The sequence below is a fragment of the Stegostoma tigrinum genome, chromosome 2 (genome assembly GCF_030684315.1).
Source record: "Stegostoma tigrinum isolate sSteTig4 chromosome 2, sSteTig4.hap1, whole genome shotgun sequence".
Lineage (NCBI taxonomy): Eukaryota > Metazoa > Chordata > Chondrichthyes > Orectolobiformes > Stegostomatidae > Stegostoma > Stegostoma tigrinum.
The window spans coordinates 88,036,024-88,053,012 of NC_081355.1; the positions used below are offsets into that span (position 1 = coordinate 88,036,024).

A 16,989-nucleotide genomic window follows, 5' to 3' on the forward strand; every position below is an offset into this window, starting at 1 on the left:
AAAGGCTTCTGGAAGTGGATTAAACCAGTTGTCTAATTAAATAGCTCCAGCTGAGCACAGTACCTGTAAATTCTTGTTTTAAAACTGCACCCAAACAAAAGAGCAACTTTTGGTTAATTGCCAATTTAAAGAACAGACTAAACTTTCGAGTGAAATTAGCCCTTACATTAAATAATTTAACATGTTGCAAATGTATCAATAAAAATCTTTTGCATTGTTTGAAACACAAAGTGAAAATACTCAGGTGTGGCTACATTTGTGCAAGAAAGCAGATTTGCAGCATCCATGGTATTTTGCTTTTGTATTCAGCACAAAAACAAATCTTTAAAAAATAATAATTTATTTTTATATAATTCTAAAAAGACAGTAGTTTATTTCAAGCATTTCTTACATTTGCACAACTTTTCCATCCCTTTGTTCCTGCATTGGAAGCGCTTTACTGATCATTTATCCCTTATACAGTTTGTATTTTAAAATAGCATTTAAACCACATTTCATAAGTAAAAATTTTAGAACTAAAATTTCTCCTCACATTCTGAAACCATGAATTGTTTCATTTTGTCTAGATTGAAGCCTGCAATCTTTTTTTCCCTTTTAAAGATAACAGAAAAGCCAAATCAAGCAAAATTGTACAAATCACAAAGCAACAGGGACTCACTCAAGTCCAAAAAGCAGTTTGATTAGTTTCAGCTATCTGATACAGTGATCAAGAAAGGGGAATAAAAACAAAAATCCAGACTGACAGCCATGAATAAGACCTCACAAACAAAGACCACACAATGTCTGGGATTCAAAAATGGATAATAATCTACATCCACTCAAGCTATCCCCTCCACCTCACCCATTCCTTGACGATTTTCATCAACGTTTTAGGCACCACGGTGACATAAATTGCACTTGGCTTCAATGCATTAAATTTTAACCACTTAGCATTGATTTCTCTTTGACAATTATTCAAGTCAAGGCATTACTGTTTACTCTGGAAAATCGTGAATAGCCCTATTCAAAATGCCAGATTTGATTATTGTCCTCTGAATTGCAAATTCTCATTTCAACATCCATCCGTCCTTCAGCTGTATAATAGGAAGCAATGCACTTGTTCGATTTGGGGTGGAAAATCATTCCGCTCTGTAAATAAATAATGCAGTATTACACATAATACACAACTAGTACATCTTTAAAATAATCTGGAAAAAAAAGTTCCACCATATGACAGTGTTTAGCTTTGGTTATATTGATCAGGCCCATGGGACAATAATGCTGGAATTAAGCATTTTTCCAGTCCTACTGACATCAATATGAAATTCTGCCAGTTAAGGTATAACACAAAGTAAAACTCCATTTGCATACTTCAATAATCTGAAGACAGTACGGTGTTGATGTGTGATATTATTAATATATCACAAAATACTTTTTTTCTATGCAAGGCCTTGGCGAGGCCACTGTTAGGACATGGATCTTGGAACAAATTCAGACGAAAATAATGAGTTTAAAACTAGGACAAAACTACTCTCGATGTTGTTCAGAAAGCCCATTAAGAAGTTCAGAGTAAAGGAGGGTAAATGGAGTGGTTACAAAGGAACCACATGTTAGGTGAGAAAGGGTGAACAGTCTTCCCCCCTTTTTTAGCTTCTTCAGATTAAGATGTAATTAATTGATGTTTATGGTAAGCAACTAAGCATTGAAAGGTTTTTGAGTTTGAAGGGAAGAGCTATTTTATTACCTCCAAACCCCATGAGAAATAAAGACATGCCAGAACAAGCATATGGCCTGCATGCAGTCATTTGGGCACATACAGACACCAATACAAATTTTAAAAAGAAATAGTGACTAGTACAAATGAAGATATAAAGAATATATTTAGTTCAGAATCCTTTGGGTATGCTCAACAAGCAAGGTTTTAATGTGAGACTTAAGATTGGTTAGTTGGTTTATTTGGATGCAGTCAATAGTAATGAATTTTTTAAAAGATCTTAGTGTTCTGATGCTTCTTTCTAATCAGTGCTGTCAATCGGCACTTTTCTTCTTGGAGGAAGAGAGGGTGAACTTTGACAACCTGCGTTCGGTTCTGCATTCAGAATTCCATCTCTCTTGATCTGTCAAAAAAGCTTGTCAACATATTAGCTGTTTGTATATTCTATGCCCCATGGAGGTTATTGTTTGCAGGCTGGTAATTACAGCGGATGTACCAGCTCCAAAATGTGAAAATTCCTATATGGTGTAAATCAAATAGGAGATGATGACCTTCTCATGCTTCCCATGGAGAGTGACTGACTGATTTAGTTGCCATTGGAGAAAATGTTAATTTCAGCTGAGCCTGTGTTTGGTCTAATCCATGTCAGTTTCACAAAACTTGACCAACCTTTATGGATTAGACGATTCTCGAAGCCATTTTAACTTCAGCTTTCAGTCTATTTTTTAAAAAACTATTTCCATCCATGAAAGCCTCAGGTATTAAACAGGCAGATAGAATCGTAAGACCAATAATCTAAACTATCTGTCATCACAAATAATTCAACAGGTTTGTGGAGTTGAATGCCCTACCGATGTTCCTGTATACCTAGCTTAATGTCACTGAGGTTCTTGCAGAAGCTTAGGAAGCACAAATAGCAACAGCTTGAGATGATATCATTAACTTACTCAAAATAGTAGAAGGATTAGACTCTGATTACATGGATAAACCATTCAAAGTAAGTGGAACAGGAAGCATAGTATAAGGTATCTCAAAACAATGAAAAACAGCGATTCTTCTGATGACCTGACTGATATTTCTTTCTCAACCAATATTAAAAAGCCACTGTTTCCAATGCTATTTGAAAATACACAAGTCACTGCACTGCCACCAAGGTGAGAAGAGATATGTGGATCATGTACAATATAAATACAAGTTTGTCTTTTCTTTCCCGTATCACCTCTAGACCCCTCTGTTTTTGTATAATAATTTTGAAAGCATATATTATGTTTGTCCTGCATTTGGATTTTTTTTCAAGCATACTTAGCCAAGCTTCACAAAAAGCCTTTCAAATTTAGTGGAGCATCTTAGCAGGGATATGCAGTTCTTTATTCAGCTTCGTCTTGAAGTGGAGCATCCCAATTTTGGGGGGAAATGAATGAAATTTAGACACAAAGTTTTCATTGATCAAATAATCTGGCAGCAGATTGGCCACTTCTTCTAGCTCACAAAGCACAATAAACTGATTCAGTGAATCATTCCAAGTTAATGTATGCCACGATTGTGTTGTACATTGAAAGGTGTTCATGTATGAAGTTGCTTTATCCCCCAGTTTCCAGGAATATTGCATTGTTCTAAGACCTTCTGGATGGAACTATATGATTAAATTCTCGAAGTGACTGTAAAAAATACTTCATTCCAGGATTTGTCTCTGTTAGGTAGTTCCATCTTCAATCAGCCTCCACCTAAGATTCATAAGATTCATGATGCCAGTCTTAAACCACATCCAATCCATTTCACATGATATAATAAAATGGCTGAAGGCACTGGATCAACCAAAGCTATGGGACCTGACAACTTCCTTACTACTGAAGACAATTTCTTCTTCACAGATAACCATGCACTTTGGCAAGCTTTTCCAGCACAGCTACAACACCAGTAGCTATATTATATTGTGAGAGAAATGGCCCAGACAGGTCCTGTCCGCAAAAAGCAGGATGAACCAATTACAGCAGTTACCATTCCATTAGTCGAATCTCACTCAACAGCAAGGCGATGGAAGATAGCATTGTCAGTGCTATCAAGTGACACTTCCAACTGTGACCATCTGGAAAATTACCCAAGTATGTCCTGTACTCAGGAGAAGTCCAAACGGGCCAATTACTACCCACCAGTAATGATGGATAGTGATGAAACATTGACAAAAGAGCTGAATTCCAGAGATGTGGTTAAAGTGACTGTCTTTTCCATCAAGGCTACATTTAACCATGTGCAGTACCAAGGAACCCTAGCAGAACTGGAATCACTGGGTGTCATGGGGAAATCTTTCCGATGGCTGGAGTCATATATAACACAAAGGAAGATGGTACAGATCAGCTTCAGTACATCTCTGCAGGAGTTTCTCAGGGTAGTGTCCTAGGCCCAACCATTTTAAGCTGCTTCATCAATGACCTTCGCTCCATCATAAGGCCAGAACTGGGGATATTCACTGATGACTATACAACGTTAAGCACTATTTGTGACTCCTCAGATACTGAAATAATCAATGTCGAAAAGCAGCAAGAGCTGGATAATAACCAGGTTTGGTCTGACAAGTGGGAAGTAACATATATGCTGTGCAAGAGCCAGGCAATGACCATCTCTAACAAGAGGTAATCTAACCATTGCCCTTTGACTTTCAATAGTATCACTAATCACTCAATCTTCATAATTAACATCAAGTATTTTATCACTGAGCAGAAACTCAACAGTACTAACCATATAAGTAGTGGCTATAAAAGCACACCAGAGGCGAGAAATACTGCAGCAAATAACTCCTCTCCTTATTTCCCAACACCTATCCACAATCTACAGTGCACTAGTCAGTAGTGTGGTGGAATACATTCCATTTTCCTGGTTAAGTGCAGCTCCAACAACACATAAGTCTGACACCATGCAAGGAAAATCTGTCTCGATTGACACAACATCCACAAACATCACACGGTCCACGACTGACACTCAGTAGCAGAATAGTGGACTACCTACCAGAGGCACTGCAGAATTTCACCAATGCTCCTTGGATAGTACCTTCCAAATCCACAGCTACTACCACCTGGAAGGTCAAGGGCAGCAGATACATGGGATCACCACCAGCTAGAAGATTCCATTCTAAGCCACTCAGCATCCAGATGTGGAAATATACCACCATTGCTACAGTATCACTGGTTTAAAGCCCTGGAACTCCGTCCCTCATGGCTTTCTGGGTGTAACGACACTAAACTGACTCCAGAAGTTAAAGAAGGCTGCTCAACATGACACCAGAACTGTACACAATTGATGAGGTGCATCGGTCACCATGCAAAGAACCTCAGACAGCTGCACATGTGCGCAGCTTAGAGGGAACGTTGCTCACCACCTCTCACAAGCAACTAGGGAGGGGCTATAAATGTTGGCCCAACCACAAACAGCTGAACATAGGTGCAGGAGCATTTCAGAGCAGTGTGCGGGATCCAACCGTCTTCGACTGCTTCAGCAAAGATTTGTCTTCCATTATAGGGTTTGGAGCTGAACGGTCTATCAATAATTGCACACAATGTTCAGTACTGTTTGCAATTTCTGAGATACTGAAGTAGTCTGCCAACTAGGAACAAAAACCATGAAACATCCCAGGCCTGTGTGATATATCCAACCAGTCCAAATGGCAAGCAATGACCATCTCTAAAAACAGAAGAGAAGAGAAATCAAAAAGTACCACTAACATTCAAATGCTTTATCATTGTTAAATTCACCAACGTCAGCATCTGAGGGATTCCCATTGACCAGAACTTTAACTGGATCAGCCATGTTAAATGACCAGGTTAGAAGTTGAGAAATCTGGGACCGGTAACTCACCTTTTAACTCCCCAAAACTCAAACATATTCAAGATGCAAGTCAGGACCATATTGGAATACTCTCCACTTGCCTGAATGATTGCAGCTTCAGTGACACTAGAAGCTCAACACCATCCAGGAAAAAGCAACCCACTTAACTGAAATCCATCAGCCACCTTGAATTTGCATTCACCTGTGCACAGCGGCAGAAATTTATACCAACCAGAAGATGCAAAACAGTAAACTAGTCAAGCCTCATTTGGAGTACATACAAACCGCCATCACTACTACCTAGAAGAGTAAGGGCAGCAACTGTACAGGAAACACCACCACATGAAAGTTCCCCTCCAAGTCCCATATCGTCCCTTGGAATGATATAATCATTATCACCAGTGTTGCTGGGTCAAACGTCTTGGGTCCTTCTCCTCAACGGCACTATAGATACACCCACACATGGACTTCAGCAGTTCACAAAAGTGATTTACCACATGCTTCTCAGGACCAAATAGGGGATGGGGCAATAAACACTGGCCTGAACTGCAAAGCTCACAATTCAATGACAAACTGATAAAAATCTAAAAAACAAATGCGCTCTCTCCGACATATGTGCACATGTTCAGAAATCTGTGCTCTTTCATCCGAACTGGCAATGGGGACAATAATGAACTGAAAATAAAAATGATAACAGTGACATATACAGATGGGTACATGATTTTCCTTTTTTTAATATATATAGTTAAGTTTTAGTTACTCACCTGCTTAAATTCCCAAGTAATCGACTCTGGTACAGGGGAGCCATCTAATGGGCAATATTTCATTCCAATGGAATTCTTTCCATCATTCACTTCTGCACACAGTTCAGTTACAGAATTAAATCGAATTTCCCCTTTGGATGTATATTCAAAATACTGTTTTTAAATAAGAATATAATGTATCAAACACGTCCTGAAAGTAGTAAAATCTACTGCTTTATTAAAATAACCTTCACCAGAAATCTTTTATATTAACCCCAGTAGAATTATTAAAAATGTAATACTGACATTGTAGTACTGTATTTGATCAAGGCTCTTAACATTTAGACTTAACTTGGGTTTACTGTGGAATGGTAAATGTCATGTCTGCAGTGAATAATATCACCATGTAAAACAGACATGATTATTTCACATTCGGTTAATCTCCTTTAACTTTGTTGGAATATGGCACACTTAAAGAGTGATTTGAACAGCAGCCAGTCAAGTTTACAATGTGGACATTTAAAAGGGAGCTTGACAAGGTTCTGAAACAGTTCCTTTGAAGCCACCAACTTTACGTTTGGAAGATAGCTACTAAATGATGCTTTCCTGTCACAGTGACCTAAAAATTAGTTTGGAGTTCTCCCTCTTTTATACTTGATGTAGTGTTGAGCAAGCAGATAGAATTAATTAATGATCTCAGGAAAGGTGCCCATAACTAACAGCAACCACACTATGACTGAACTTTATGTACATCATGGGAGCCATTATGAGGGCAAGAAAGCAGAATGAATGGCAAATTATGTTAAAAGAAAGTTCCAGTAACTTTAGGAGATATTTCAGAATACATAGGATATGTTCCAGAAAATAAGAAATTCCAATGAACAAACCAACCAGACAGGTTAAAGATTACAGTAAAGAAAAGTTGATTGTGCAAAGACTGATGTCAAAAATTTGGACAGACTATGTTAAAAAGAAGCAAATTACTCACACTATAATAGGGATGGAAAAATTACAGTACAAAAGAAAGCCAACAAAAAAAAACTTACAGACAGTAAGAATTTCTACATATATTTAAAAAGAGTTAGCAAGGTCTCAACAGGTTGATGTAAAGAGGTTGTTTCCTCTGACAGGAGGTTCTCCAACAAGGGGGCTCGTTATTTATACATCTGGGGTCTTTCATTTAAAACAGAGATGAGGCAAAACTCTAACCTTCAGAGGGCCGTGATTCTTTGTAATTCTCTTCCGGAAAAGGTGGCGGAAAACAGTGTCTTGGCACATTTTAAATGCAGAGAAGGATCAGTTCCAGGTATTAAACAGGATGAAAGGTTGTTGGGAGAGGCAGAAATGTGGATTTGAAGTTACAATCAGATGAAACATAATCATGGGGAAGCATGCTACAAAGGTATATACCTTGTTTACAGATAAATTGTACAGCTTTGGGGGCAGACGAACTCATAACATTCTCCAATTGTGCCAATGACAGTCAATGATGGCAAAAGACCACTGAGCCCGTGATCAATAAGTTTTCTTGTCATTTTCAACCACTGGAAAGATCATTACATGTTCTATTCAAATCCTGTCTTCAAGTCCAATGTAACCATTTCCTTTCTTCTCCTGATTAGAATGTCCAAATTCTCAATGTTAAAACATTTCGAGACTTCCTCCTACACATAAAGAATCCTGGAAAACACATATCTCTTGGGAGTCCTGACAATATGTGCACTGGTGTACCTTCTGCCAAGCACATGCTGATAGACCTGCTGTACATTTCTTTTAATAATTTACCCCAAGCCCATCTCTTTATACCATATCTGAAACCTTTGTGGAAAACAATCTGTTGATTTCACAGGTGTCAACTGATTAGAGCTGGCAAAATTCCTGCCTGTAAGATCCACACCTAACACAAAATTGCTGCATCAGCTGCCAGCCCATGTCTTCCTTACAGATCAATTTACATGTCAAAAAGATTCCTATGATTTTAACGTGCAATAACACTTTGATTACATTGGTTATTAATTTTGTCAGTGGTTCCTTGGAAAGTCATCAACTAGCTGATATTGCGTGAGTTTATCTCACCAACAGAAATCTTACCTGCTGAAATCTTAGTTGCTGTCGAGCTGAAGCGTGTTTCTCAGGTAATATTTTAGCTCAGCATGATGGCAAAATGCACCATGTAAATTGCAATGCACAATCATTCAAGATGATCAAAGAAAATGCATTTTTTTCTTTAGGTTGAAGGATTGATCCAGCTAAGGTGAAATGAATTAGGCTGAAACTCCAGTTTAACCCATGAATCACCATGTCCCAAATATCTCTGACCAAAGTAAGATTTTATTGTCTTTGACCTCACTGCCTCAAAATTGTAGAAAAGTATATACTGAGTGCTTTCACGAATGAATATTGCTACTCCATTCAAAAATCTACTTAGTAACAGTTGTTGATCAACATGCTCTATGAAATGAATTGCCATGCAGGCAATCTGGCCAAACATAGTTGCAAAGGAAATTTCAGTGTAAGTAACTAGTATCAGTTCATGGTGCAAAGCAGCTGTCTATTTTTATTGATAACGCCTCTTAAAAACATATGACCACAGCACATCAATTTATCAATACTCCTTCATTTCTCTCACAGTACTAATGAAATCTCATTTTTAATTGAAGTTTCATTAGGTCCCCATTACTACCAATATTATCTCAAATAAAAGCTGCAACATTAACTTTACATTCCATGTTGCCCTGTATTGTGTATCATCATTATTCATAAAAGGCCACAAACCTAAACAATTCAAAATGTATGTGACATAGACTGCGCTATTAAATGACAATGAAAAATAAGCCCATATACCTGCATAGTTAGGAAAAACTGGAGCACCCACCTGATTACCTCCCTGACCATGGCAACCAAACAAGGACAACTGTGCTCCAATAGGACTGTGTTCTGGTGCATTGTAATCCAGACATTCAGAAGGAATTCCAACACTGCGAATCTGGTAAAAATAGTATTAAAAGCAATTCAGTAAAAGAAATGTTACATCTATTCACACACTTGAATTTGAGTGGATGGCAGCAGTTCACTGTTGGTAAATATTAAAAGGTTCAAATCAGACGCCCTTTCAACCCTAAAACTAAAGCTGGTCCAGCACTGATGTTCTACAACGATGCAATGCCATGTTATGGAGGTGCAAGTCAGAGAACTTTGGGATGGTGACGATTAAGGTTGGAAGTTCAAAGTAGGAACCAAAACTGGACACCATATTGTGAACAGTTTGGTTCAGACTGAGAAGTTAGGGAGTTGTTGAAATAAAGACTATCCAGGAGTATGGGGAATGAGCATGCAAGTAAGTCTGTCGGGGAGTGAGGTGTGAGTGAGGGAGAGAGTGAGTGAGTGAGGTGAGGGAGTGAGTGAGGGAGAGAGGGAGGTCAGGGAGGTGAGGGAGTGAGTGGGTGTGAGGGAGGGAGTGAGGGGGTGAGGGAGTGAGGGGGTGAGTGAGGGAGTGAGTGAGTGAAGGAGGGTGTGAGGGTGTGAGGGTGTGAGGGGGTGAGGGAGTGGAGGGAGTGAGGGAGTGGGGGAGTGGGGGAGTGGGGGAGTGGGGGAGTGGGGGAGTGGGGGAGTGGGGGAGTGGGGGAGTAAGGGAGGGAGGGAGGGAGGGAGGGAGGGAGGGAGGGGGTGAGGGGGGGAGTGGGGGGAGTGGGGGAGTGGGGGAGTGGGGGAGTGGGGGAGTGGGGGAGTGGGGGAGGGAGGAGGGAGAGGGAGGGAGGGAGGGCGGGAGTGTGAGTGAGGGAGGGAGGGAGTGAGGGAGGGCCTGAGGGAGGGCCGGAGGGAGGGCCGGAGGGAGGGCCGGAGGGAGGGCCGGAGGGAGGGCCGGAGGGAGGGCCGGAGGGAGGGCGGTAGGGAGGGCGGTAGGGAGGGCGGTAGGGAGGGCGGTAGGGAGGGCGGTAGGGAGGGCGGTAGGGAGGGCGGTAGGGAGGGCGGTAGGGAGGGAGGGCGGTAGGGAGGGCGGGAGGGAGGGCGGGAGGGAGGGCGGGAGGGAGGGCGGGAGGGAGGGCGGGAGGGAGGGCGGGCGGGCGGGAGGGAGGGAGGGAGGGAGGGCGGGCGGGCGGGAGGGAGGGAGGAGGGAGGGCGGCGGGCGGGAGTGGGAGCAAAAGGGAGCGAGAGGGAGTGAGAGGGAGGGCGGGAGTGTGAGGGAGTGTGAGGGAGGGAGGGAGAGAGGGAGGGGGCGTGTGAGGGCGTGAGTGAGGGCGTGAGTGAGGGCGTGAGTGAGGGCGTGAGTGAGGGCGTGAGTGAGGGCGTGAGTGAGGGCGGGAGGGCGTGAGTGAGGGCGGGACGGCGTGAGTGAGGGCGGGACGGCGTGAGTGAGGGCGGGACGGCGTGAGTGAGGGCGGGACGGCGTGAGTGAGGGCGGGAGGGCGTGAGTGAGGGCGGGAGGGCGTGAGTGAGGGCGGGAGGGCGTGAGTGAGAGCGGGAGGGCGTGAGTGAGGGCGGGAGGGAGTGAGTGAGGGCGGGAGGGAGGGAGTGAGGGCGGGAGGGAGGGAGTGAGGGCGGGAGGGAGGGAGTGAGGGCGGGAGGGAGGGAGTGAGGGCGGGAGGGAGGGAGTGAGGGCGGGAGGGAGGGAGGGAGGGAGGGAGTGAGGGCGGGAGGGGCGGGAGTGAGGACGGGGAGGGAGGGAGTGAGGACGGGAGGGAGGGAGTGAGGACGGGAGGGAGTGAGGGTGGGAGGGAGTGAGGGCGGGAGGGAGGGAGGGAGGGCGGGAGTGGGAGCGGGAGGGAGGGCGGGAGTGGGAGCGGGAGGGAGGGCGGGAGTGGGAGCGGGAGGGAGGGCGGGAGTGTGAGGGAGTGTGAGGGAGGGAGGGAGTGAGGGAGTGAAGGAGTTGAGGGAGGGAGGGAGGGAGGGAGTGAAGGAGGGAGTGAAGGAGGGAGTGAGGTAGAGTGGGAGTGAAGGAGGGAGTGAAGGAGTGAGTGAGGGAGTGAGTGAGGGAGTGAGTGAGGGAGCGAGGGAGGGAGCGAGGGAGGGAGCGAGGGAGGGAGCGAGGGAGGGAGCGAGGGAGGGAGCGAGGGAGGGAGCGAGGGAGAGTGGGAGTGAAGGAGTGAGTGAGGGAGGGAGAGAGTGAGTGAAGGAGTGAAGGAAGGATGGAGTGAGGGAGTGAGGGAGTGAGGGAGGGTGGGAGGGAGGGAGGGAAGGAGGGAGGGAGTGAGTGAGGGAGGGAGTGAGTGAGGTGAAAGGGGTGAAGGAGTGAGTGAAGGGGTGAAGGAGTGAGTGAAGGGGTGAACGAGTGAACGATGTGAACGAGTGAAGGAGTGAAGGAGTGAAGGAGTGAACGAGTGAACGAGTGAACGAGTGAACGAGTGAACGAGAACGAGTGAACGAGTGAGGAGTGAAGGAGTGAAGGAGTGAAGGAGTGAGGAGTGAAGGAGTGAGGAGTGAAGGAGTGAAGGAGTGAACGATGGTGAACGAGTGAAGGAGTGAAGGAGTGAAGGAGGTGAACGAGTGAACGATGTGAACGAGTGAAGGAGTGAAGGAGTGAAGGAGTGAACGAGTGAACGAGTGAACGAGTGAAGAGTGAAGGAGTGAAGGAGTGAAGGAGTGAAGGAGTGAAGGAGTGAACGAGTGAAGGAGTGAAGGAGTGAAGGAGTGAAGGAGTGAAGGAGTGAAGGAGTGAACGAGTGAACGAGTGAAGGAGTGAAGGAGTGAAGGAGTGAAGGAGTGAAGGAGTGAACGAGTGAAGGAGTGAAGGAGTGAGGAGTGAAGGAGTGAAGGAGTGAAGGAGTGAACGAGTGAAGGAGTGAAGGAGTGAAGGAGTGAAGGAGTGAACGGGTGAACGGGTGAACGGGTGAAGGGTGAAGGGGTGAAGGAGTGAAGGAGTGAAGGAGTGAAGGAGTGAAGGAGTGAGGAGTGAAGGAGTGAAGGAGTGAAGGAGTGAAGGAGTGAAGGAGTGAACGAGTGAAGGAGTGAAGGAGTGAAGGAGTGAAGGAGTGAGGAGTGAAGGAGTGAGGAGTGAAGGAGTGAAGGAGTGAAGGAGTGAAGGAGTGAAGGAGAGTGAACGAGTGAACGAGTGAAGGAGTGAAGGAGTGAAGGAGTGAAGGAGTGAAGGAGTGAAGGAGTGAAGGAGTGAAGGAGTGAAGGAGTGAAGGAGTGAAGGAGTGAAGGAGTGAAGGAGTGAGGAGTGAAGGAGTGAAGGAGTGAAGGAGTGAAGGAGTAGTGAAGGAGTGAAGGAGTGAACGAGTGAAGAGTGAAGGAGTGAAGGAGTGAAGGAGTGAAGGAGTGAAGGAGTGAGGAGTGAACGAGTGAACGAGTGAAGGAGTGAACGAGTGAAGGAGTGAAGGAGTGAACGAGTGAAGGAGTGAAGGAGTGAACGAGTGAACGAGTGAAGGAGTGAAGGAGTGAAGGAGTGAAGGAGTGAAGGAGTGAACGAGTGAACGAGTGAACGAGTGAACGAGTGAAGGAGTGAAGGAGTGAAGGAGTGAGGAGTGAAGGAGTGAGGAGTGAAGGAGTGAAGGAGTGAACGAGTGAGGAGAGTGAACGAGTGAAGGAGTGAAGGAGTGAGGAGTGAACGATGTGAACGAGTGAAGGAGTGAAGGAGTGAAGGAGTGAAGGAGTGAAGGAGTGAACGAGTGAACGAGTGAAGAGTGAAGAGTGAACGAGTGAAGGAGTGAAGGAGTGAAGAGTGAAGGAGTGAAGGAGTGAAGGAGTGAACGAGTGAAAGTGAAGAGTGAAGGAGTGAAGGAGTGAAGGAGTGAGAGTGAAGAGTGAAGGAGTGAAGGAGTGAAGGAGTGAACGAGTGAACGGAGTGAACGAGTGAAGGAGTGAAGGAGTGAAGGAAGTGAACGAGTGAAGGAGTGAAGGAGTGAACGAGTGAAGGAGTGAAGGAGTGAAGGAGTGAAGGAGTGAGGAGTGAAGGAGTGAGGAGTGAAGGAGTGAAGGAGTGAAGGAGTGAAGGAGTGAAGGAGTGAACGAGTGAAGGAGTGAAGGAGTGAAGGAGTGAGGAGTGAACGAGTGAAGGAGTGAAGGAGTGAAGGAGTGAAGGAGTGAAGGAGTGAACGAGGGTGAAGAGTATAAGTGAACGAGTGAAGGAGTGAAGGAGTGAAGGAGTGAAGGAGTGAACGAGTGAAGGAGTGAAGGAGTGAAGGAGTGAAGGAGTGAAGAGTGAGGAGTGAAGGAGTGAAGGAGTGAAGGAGTGAAGGAGTGAACGAGTGAAGGAGTGAAGGAGTGAAGGAGTGAGGAGTGAAGGAGTGAGGAGTGAAGGAGTGAAGGAGTGTGAAGAGGAGTGAACGAGTGAACGAGTGAAGGAGTGAAGGAGTGAAGGAGTGAAGGAGTGAAGGAGTGAGGAGTGAAGGAGTGAAGGAGTGAAGGAGTGAACGTGTGAACGAGTGAAGGAGTGAGAGTGAAGGAGTGAAGGAGTGAAGGAGTGAAGGAGTGAAGGAGTGAAGGAGTGAAGGAGTGAGGAGTGAAGGAGTGAAGGAGTGAAGGAGTGAGGAGTGAAGGAGAGTGGAGGAAGGAGTGAAGGAGTGAACGAGTGAACGAGTGAAGGAGTGAAGGAGTGAAGGAGTGAAGGAGTGAGGAGTGAAGGAGTGAGGAGTGAAGGAGTGAAGGAAGTGAACGAAGTGAACGATAAGTGAAGGAGTGAAGGAGTGAAGGAGTGAAGGAGTGAACGAGTGAAGAGTGAAGGAGTGAAGGAGTGAAGAGTGAAGGATAAGTGAAGATAGAGTGAACGAGTGTGAAGGAGGTGAAGGAGTGAAGGAGTGAACGAGTGAACGGAGTGAAGGAGTGAGGAGTGAAGAGTGAAGGAGTGAAGGAGTGAACGATGTGAACGAGTGAAGGAGTGAAGGAGTGAAGGATAGTGAACGAGTGAACGAAGGTGAACGAGTGAGGAGTGAAGGAGTGAAGGAGTGAGGAGTGAAGGAGTGAACGAGTAGGGTGAACGAGAGTGAAGGAGTGAAGGAGTGAAGGAGTGAAGGAGTGAAGGAGTGAAGGAGTGAAGGAGTGAACGGAGTGAACGGAGTGAAGGAGTGAAGGAGTGAAGGAGTGAACGAGTGAGGAGTGAAGGAGTGAGGAGTGAAGGAGTGAAGGAGTGAACGAGTGAACGAGGTGAAGGAGTGAAGAGTGAAGGAGTGAAGGAGTGAAGGAGTGAAGGAGTGAACGAGTGAAGGAGTGAACGAGTGAAGGAGTGAAGGATGTGAAGAGTGAACGAGTGAAGGAGTGAAGGAGTGAACGAGTGAAGGAGTGAAGGAGTGAGGAGTGAAGGAGTGAAGGAGTGAAGAGTGTGAACGAGTGAACGAGTGAAGGAGTGAAGGAGTGAAGGAGTGAACGAGTGAACGAGTGAACGAGTGAAGGAGTGAAGGAGTGAACGAGAGTGAGGAGTGAACGAGTGAAGGAGTGAAGGAGTGAAGGAGTGAAGGAGTGAAGGAGTGAAGGAGTGAACGGAGTGAAGGAGTGAAGGAGTGAAGGAGTGAAGGAAGAGTGAACGAGTGAACGAGTGAAGGAGTGAAGGAGTGAAGGAGTGAACGAGTGAAGAGTGAAGAGTGAACGAGTGAAGGAGTGAAGGAGTGAAGGAGTGAAGGAGTGAAGGAAGGAGTGAACGAGTGAAGGAGTGAAGGAGTGAAGGAGTGAAGGAGTGAAGGAGTGAAGGAGTGAAGGAGTGACGATGAAGAGTGAACGATAGAGTGAACGAGTGAAGGAGTGAAGGAGTGAGGAGTGAACGAGTGAACGAGTGAACGAGTGAAGGAGTGAACGAGTGAAGGAGTGAAGGAGTGAAGGAGTGAGGAGTGAAGGAGTGAACGGAGTGAAGGAGTGAAGGAGTGACGGAGTGAAGGAGTGAAGGAGTGAAGGAGTGAAGGAGTGAAGGAGTGAAGGAGTGAAGGAGTGAACGGATAGTGAACGAGTGAACGAGTGAAGGAGTGAAGGAACGAGTGAACGAGTGAACGAGTGAAGGAGTGAAGGAGTGAACGAGTGAAGGAGTGAGGAGTGAAGGAGTGAAGGAGTGAAGGAGTGAAGGAGTGAAGGAGTGAAGGAGTGAAGAGTGAAGGAGTGAAGGAGTGAAGGAGTGAAGGAGTGAGAGTGAACGAGTGAAGGTGAACGAGTGAAGGAGTGAACGGAGTGAAGGAGTGAAGGAGTGAAGGAGTGAAGGAGAGTGAAGGATGAAGGAGTGAGAGTGAGGAGTGAAGAGTGAGGAGTGAAGGAGTGAAGGAGTGAAGGAGTGAAGGAGTGAACGAGTGAAGGAGTGAACGAGTGAAGGAGTGAGAGTGAAGAGTGAAGAGTGAAGGAGTGAAGGAGTGAAGAGTGACGAGTGAAGGAGTGAAGGAGTGAAGGAGTGAAGGAGTGAAGGAGTGAAGGAGTGAACGAGTGAAGAGAGTGAAGAGTGAAGGAGTGAAGGAGTGAAGGAGTGAAGGAGTGAAGGAGTGAAGGAGTGAAGGAGTGAGGAGTGAAGGATGAAGGAGTGAAGGAGTGAAGAGTGACGAGTGAAGGAGTGAGGAGTGAAGGAGTGAAGGAGTGAAGGAGTGAAGGAGTGAAGGAGTGAAGAGTGAAGGAGGTGAACGAGTGAAGGAGTGAAGGAGTGAACGAGTGAAGGAGTGAAGGAGTGAAGGAGTGAACGAGTGAAGGAGTGAAGGAGTGAAGGAGTGAAGGAGTGAAGGAGTGAGGAGTGAAGGAGTGAAGAGAGTGAAGGAGTGAACGGAGTGAAGGAGTGAAGGAGTGAAGGAGTGAAGGAGTGAAGGAGTGAAGGAGTGAAGGAGTGAACGAGTGAAGGAGTGAAGGAGTGAAGGAGTGAAGGAGTGAAGGAGTGAACGAGTGAAGGAGTGAAGGAGTGAAGAGAGTGAAGGAGTGAACGGAGTGAAGGAGTGAACGAGTGAAGGAGTGAAGGGTGAGAGTGAAGGAGTGAAGGAGTGAAGGAGTGAAGGAGTGAAGGAGTGAGGAGTGAAGGAGTGAAGGAGTGAACGAGTGAAGGAGTGAGAGTGAAGGAGTGAAGGAGTGAGGAGTAGGAGTGAAGAGTGAACGAGTGAACGGAGTGAACGAGTGAAGGAGTGAAGGAGTGAAGGAGTGAAGGAGTGAAGGAGTGAAGGAGTGAAGGAGTGAACGAGTGAAGGAGAAGGTGAGAGTGAACGAGTGAAGGTGAACGAAGTGAAGGATGTGAACGAGCTTTTTTTTTTTTTTTTGTTTTTTTTTTTTTTTTTTTTTTTTTTTTTTTTTATTTTATTTTGTGTGTTTTTTTTTATTCTAATATGTGAGGAGTGAAGGAGTGAAGGAGTGAACGAGTGAAAGGAGTGAAGGATGAGGAGTGAGGAGTGAAGGAGTGAACGAGTGAAGGAGTGAAGGAAGTGAAGGATGTGAAGGAGTGAAGGAGTGAAGGAGTGAACGAGTGAGGAGTGAAGGAGTGAAGGAGTGAAGGAGTGAAGGAGGTGAAGGAGTGAAGGAGTGAACGGAAGTGAACGGAAGTGAACGAGTGAACGAGTGAGAGGAGTGAAGGAAGTGAACGAAGTGAAGGAGTGAAGGAGTGAAGGAGTGAGGAGTGAACGAGTGAAGGAGTGAGGAGTGAACGATGGTGAACGAGTGAATGAGTGAACGAGTGAAGGAGTGAAGGAGTGACGGAGTGAAGGAGTGAAGGAGTGAAGGAGTGAAGGAGTGAACGGACAGTGAACGAGGTGAACGATTGTGAACGAAGGTGAACGAGTGAACGGATGTGAAACAAGATGAGTGAACGAGTACGAGAACCGAGTGAACGGAGTGAAGGTAATAGTGAAGGAT

General features: G+C 45.4%; 1 protein-coding gene across 2 annotated transcripts in view; it reads right to left on the bottom strand.

Annotated features, from left to right (window-relative positions):
* Nucleotides 1–323: 323 nt before the first annotated feature.
* The window catches only part of poc1bl (POC1 centriolar protein homolog B (Chlamydomonas), like), a 104,980-nt gene continuing 88,314 nt past the window's right edge, over nt 324–16,989 (bottom strand). For both annotated transcript variants that reach the window (XM_059655245.1, XM_059655244.1), the window contains exons 9-11: nt 9,131–9,241; nt 6,277–6,429; nt 324–1,128 (exon numbers count right to left, since the gene is read on the bottom strand). In XM_059655245.1, the coding sequence (XP_059511228.1) occupies nt 1,000–1,128; nt 6,277–6,429; nt 9,131–9,241 (393 nt within the window). In that variant the 3' untranslated portion in view covers nt 324–999. The remainder of the gene's footprint in view (nt 1,129–6,276; nt 6,430–9,130; nt 9,242–16,989) is intronic.